This window comes from Sinocyclocheilus rhinocerous, unplaced genomic scaffold, assembly GCF_001515625.1.
Source record: "Sinocyclocheilus rhinocerous isolate Xijiao unplaced genomic scaffold, SAMN03320098_v1.1 scaffold742, whole genome shotgun sequence".
Lineage (NCBI taxonomy): Eukaryota > Metazoa > Chordata > Actinopteri > Cypriniformes > Cyprinidae > Sinocyclocheilus > Sinocyclocheilus rhinocerous.
In genome coordinates, this window is record NW_015641116.1 from 1,766,659 (window position 1) to 1,771,932 (window position 5,274).

Genomic DNA, 5,274 nt, shown 5'->3' on the forward strand with positions numbered 1-5,274 from the left:
TGTGATAACATGCTCTTGATTTGTATTAGATTTTTTTTTTCTTTAAAATATCTTGTTATTTAAAATATTTTATTTTTATATTTTTATTATCTTAAGTTGTTAAAAATGCCAGATTTTTAATCATACTATTTATATTTAAATGTATTGTATTTATAATATTTTATTTTGTCATTAATTCTTTTGTATGGGCTATGATTAGACGTCTATTAAATTTTCACTGACAGCTCAAATTCAGTCTTGTTTTAGCCTAGACCCATATTCACTGTCTATTAGACGTATATATGTAGTCGTTCAATAGTGGTCTAACTGATGTCTAGTCTATTCTTGGGCTATGATTAGACATCTATTACATTTTCACTGACAGCCCAAATTTTGTCTTGTTTTAGCCTAGACGTCAGGGCTGTGTTTGAATGGCTAATAGGCGTCTTTTAAACGCAAAATTGCTTGCTGGGTGTCCTCCTATTGTCTGGGCCTGCTGTTAGTATGTTTATGTATGTATGTGTGTGTGTGTGTGTGTGTGTGAGTGTGAGTGTGAGAGAGAGTCTGTAAGAGTGTGAGTGTAAGTGTGAGTTTTGTGTTTCTGCCCCTGCTGTTCCCGTACAAGGTTGTAACACTTTAATTCATAAATGTGATCTAACAAAGGTAAAGGGCACATTTTGACCATATATGCTGTTTATATTGCTTGTAATAGGGATGAAGTAGACATCTGTTGAGTATTTTAACATATAATTTTTGATTGTGTTGAATTAAAAACCCAAAACTGCAGCGGGTCCATCAGACCCACGAACACTGGCTTGAGGTTAAAAACACACACAAGGGTTAAAAAGAAAAAATTTGGTCGCTATTAAAAAATTTGAAAACCACTGCCTTATTCCTACATTACAGAGTTGTTGTAAAAGACTGTTCTACCTGCAGAAGCTCTTGAGTTTCTAAAGCATCAGAGCCAGGGACAATGTGAGGTAGCATTATCAGCTAATGCATTCATGTTTTGCAGTCTAATGTCATTGTTGTAGACTGAGCACCCCCTAGTGGTAAATCGCGCGCTTATGGAAGGGTTGGGAAACTAAGGCTGCGTTTACACTGCAAGTCTTAATGCACAGATCCGATCTTTTGACCATATCCGATTTTTTGGCAAGTCTGTTTACATTCACTTTAGACACGACTGGTATCCGATCTGTGTTAACATTCATTCCCACCCAAAAGGATTGTCTGCAGTGATCGCTTTACTATGCACATGGTAGACCCTCGGGTTTTAAATGGCCGTGCTATTAAAATTATTTATATAATTCACGTCGAATGGCCATTATTACTTGCCAGCATGGACAACGGCTGTCATCAGGGCCGTTTCTAGGCATAGGCGAGCTAGGCGGTCGCCTAGGGCGCCACCAGCTGAAGGGGCGCCAATGAGCGCACTGGCACTTTTAGCAGGGTTGTGATAAAGAGTGGCACGGTCACCCTGAAATATGACTGCCGCGCCCACTGGATCCCCCAACATTATTGGGCTAGAGCAGTGTTTCCCAACCGGTGTTTCGGGGCACCGAGAGCAGGGATGCCGTGTAAAAAAATCATTTTTTAATATTTTTAAATTGCTAAAATGTTCAAAAAAGCCCACGTGCGAGCGAGCGATTGTGAAGCAGTGCAAACAAGCTTGTCGGTTTAATTACAAAAACTGCTAAGTTATCACCTCATTGCTGAGAAATATATGTAGCTTTTAGCTGTTGTATTTTCAAAATTCACGGGGCGGGGGTTGAAAACCAGCTCCTGAATGTGCAATTTCTTACCTAAAAAAAGTTTCCATCTCAATGAAATGCGAGCGCATACAGCATGCCGGCATTAAAACGCCATTAAAAATATTTATGAGCAAACGTGTCACCCTCGCATTGGGAGTTCTGTGGAGAATCGGATATGTGTGTTTAGACGTAGGTCGGATGTCCAGATATCAGATGTGTATCCGATTAAAATCCACATTTGGAAGTGGCTCAGATCGGATGCAAAAAAATCGGATCTCGTGTGGGTTTTTGTGTTTACACGTGTGCAACAAATTCCGATCTGTCAGATGAGAGCGAAAGATCGGATTTTTTGTGCCAGTGTAAACGCAGCCTAAGAGATAATAGGAGTTCTACTTTGAAAACACTTTAAAACTAAGATTTCTTGGCTATTGTTGCACGTTACCTTGCTCCAACTTTTAACATCCTCTGTCTTTGTTGGGGTAGCGAATTGTTTTTGTTTGCATATTATTATTAATATTGCATCTGGAATTCATTTGTAAAAATATGTTTCAAATGCATCGCAGTGCATTTAACGTAATGCCCTTACCTACAGGTGCATCTCAATAAATTAGAATGTCGTGGAAAAGTTCATTTATTTCAGTAATTCAACTCAAATTGTGAAACTCGTGCACACATTCAATGCACACAGACTGAAGTAGTTTAAGTCTTTGGTTCTTTTAATTGTGCTGATTTTGGCTCACATTTACCAGGTTTAAGGACAGAATTAAACAGAATAATTAACTCTACAGGTGCATCCTTGTTGTGCTAAAATTACTTTTCACTTTAGTGTTAATAGTCCCTAAATAAGGTGACAGCCAATTTCATTTTTCAACTGAGTCAAATCCGTCTAACTATTTCTGACAGTGAGTCACTTGTAAAGTCAAACTTTTGAACTCTGTGCTGCTTCTTCTCAATGCACCAACTGAGACTATGCAGTGGAACGTGGGATTCGTGGTAGGCCTATTTAATAGGCCAAACCCGAGACTGTGGGAAATTGTGCAACAAAAAGCACCCATGCATTGTCATGGTAATTTCGGTGGGTGGAGGTTTGAGGGGGAGTACTTGTTAAACTAGGTTAAGTGAGACTGTTTAGTTTCTAGTTTTATCAAGACTACGCCACAACTTTCATAAATAATCGTGGGAAAGTGAAAAGGTTTCTAAACTACCTAGATCTGCAGAAAAATGACAGCCTCTAATATCGGCAGCGGTCCGGAGAAGAATTTCAGCGCAAAAGAAAAGCGAAAGGTAGTGACATTCTATCATTTTGTGTTGTTTTCATGTATGCAACGATGGCAAAATATTTATTTATTTGTTCAATGAGGGATATATGTAGAAAGCGATAAAAATAAATGAGCATAGGATGAAATGGTAAATCATTCAGAGCAGCTTTAAAATGTATATAAACGTGTTCCAGACTGCTGTTTGTGTGAGTAACTTATATTGAAAATATCTAAACAAAAACTTAGCTAAATTTCAGAAATAGCTCTGTTACATAAAACTATTTATTTGTTTTGCTAATCTCAATATTGTTTCCAGAGTAGGCCTATATCTAGTATCTTAGTTTTAGATTTTTATATACAAAATGAGTGAAAGGAGATTGCAATTAGCATGTTTTTTCCTCATCCAGTGCTCAAATCTGTTGATATATGTCATGTATACTGTTGTGAGTTTGTCAGTGATTGAATATTGAATCAAATAATAAAATAATTAAAATAACTTGACACTCTAAGTAACTTTAGTAAAGGCATTACAGTAGTTTATGTTGAATACTCACATGCAATTTACTTATTTGGGATGTCCAATTAATATTTCACAACATACACCTTACAGAACTGGCACATGTGTTGTAAGTCTTGTATTGTCAAATTTGTACTTAATGAATCCCTTAAGGATGTCTAATGAATATGTCATACACCCTAAAACTTGCTTGTTCATCATTTTAGCTGTGGAAACCCTTGATAGAGAAGAGACGCAGAGAGAGGATAAATTCAAGCCTTGAGCAACTAAAGGGTATTATGGTGGATGCCTACAATTTGGATGTAAGTGACCCATATAAACAATAAAATATAGACACACTCTTTATATATCTTGTTGCACAAATATAATTCAAGTAATACAGTACATGGATTTTAATTATTTTATTTTCTATTAAAATAAATAATTAAAAAAATAATTTTATATTGCATTTTTTCTCTAACTTTTCCCACAGCAATCTAAATTAGAGAAGGCAGATGTTCTCGAGATAACAGTTCAGCACATGGAGAACCTTCAAAGAGGTTCAGGTTAGACTGTTAAAACCATATCTTACCTTTTTTTCCACAGATATTTAAGGTTAATATTATTTCAAACATACAAACAAACCCTAATCTTTAAGGGTACATTTATGATGGTTTAAATGGGGTCAAACACTCCCATGGTTCTATATGTATAAATTATATTTTATTTTCAGGTGGTAGCCTCAGTCCAGGCACTGGGTTTGAGTCTCGACAAAGATACAGTAGCGGCTATATTCAGTGCATGCATGAGGTGCACAACCTGCTCCTGAGCTGCCCTGGGATGGACAAGACTCTGGGTGCTCGTCTGCTAAACCACTTGCTGAAATCTCTTCCCCATATCAGCACCGAAGCCGGCAGCACGAGTTCTGTTGGCACTCCCAGCCCTCTTCCTCGAACCCCGACCCAATCCCTTGTAAACCTGCCCTCTTTACATCCCCACCCTCTCCACCTGCACACCCCTTCAACTCCTTCCCCACCCTCCAGCCCTCCTCACTCTCCCAGAGTCCCACTGATTAGAGAGAGACCACACGAACAGTCCTCTCCCCCCAGGTCTCCTTCTCCTCAGTCTCCAGCACAATCAGCCCTTTCCCCTTTCTTTCCAGAAGCTGATCCCTCCATGTGGAGACCCTGGTGAATGAATCCAGCCCAGCCCCCCATTTGCCCTCCCCTTGCCCTTGCTTGCCTGCCCTATTCTACCTAATAGTTTCCATTACATTTGATCTCTTGGGAGGTTGGAGTGCTTTCCACTCAAAGGGGTGCATCATATTGGGTTACGAAGTCCCATGGGGTTGTGTGGTATCATTTAAAGGGGTCATATGATGTTGCTAAAAATAACATTATTTGGTGTAATGAAATGTTTATGCGGTTTAAGGTTAAAAAAACACATTATTTTCCACATACTGCACATTATTGTTTCTCCTCTATGTCCCGCCTTTCTGAAACGCGTCGATTTTTACAAAGCTCATCGGTCTGAAAAGCGAGGTGTGCTCTGATTGGCCAGCTATCCAGTGCGTTGTGATTGGCCGAATACCTCAAGCGTGTGACGGAAATATTGCGCACCTTACCATACGGTGATGCCCTGTCCAGCCGGAGCGACGAGACTAAAACATTAAAACCCATTATAAACGAGACATTTGTTGCATCCAGTGGGGACATAATTACGGATTATAATAACTGACAGTCACCACTGATAAGCTACCACTAAATATTGTAGAAACTTAATTTGCTGT

General features: G+C 38.8%; 1 protein-coding gene across 1 annotated transcript; it reads left to right on the forward strand.

The window, feature by feature from the left end:
• The first annotated feature begins 2,951 nt into the window (after nt 1-2,951).
• LOC107754663 (transcription factor HES-2-like) lies at nt 2,952-4,679 on the forward strand. Its single transcript, XM_016571204.1, has 4 exons — nt 2,952-3,014; nt 3,713-3,808; nt 3,979-4,051; nt 4,219-4,679. The coding sequence occupies exons 1-4, from the start codon at nt 2,952-2,954 to the stop codon at nt 4,677-4,679; spliced, it is 693 nt and encodes a 230-aa protein (XP_016426690.1).
• The last annotated feature ends 595 nt before the right edge of the window (nt 4,680-5,274 follow it).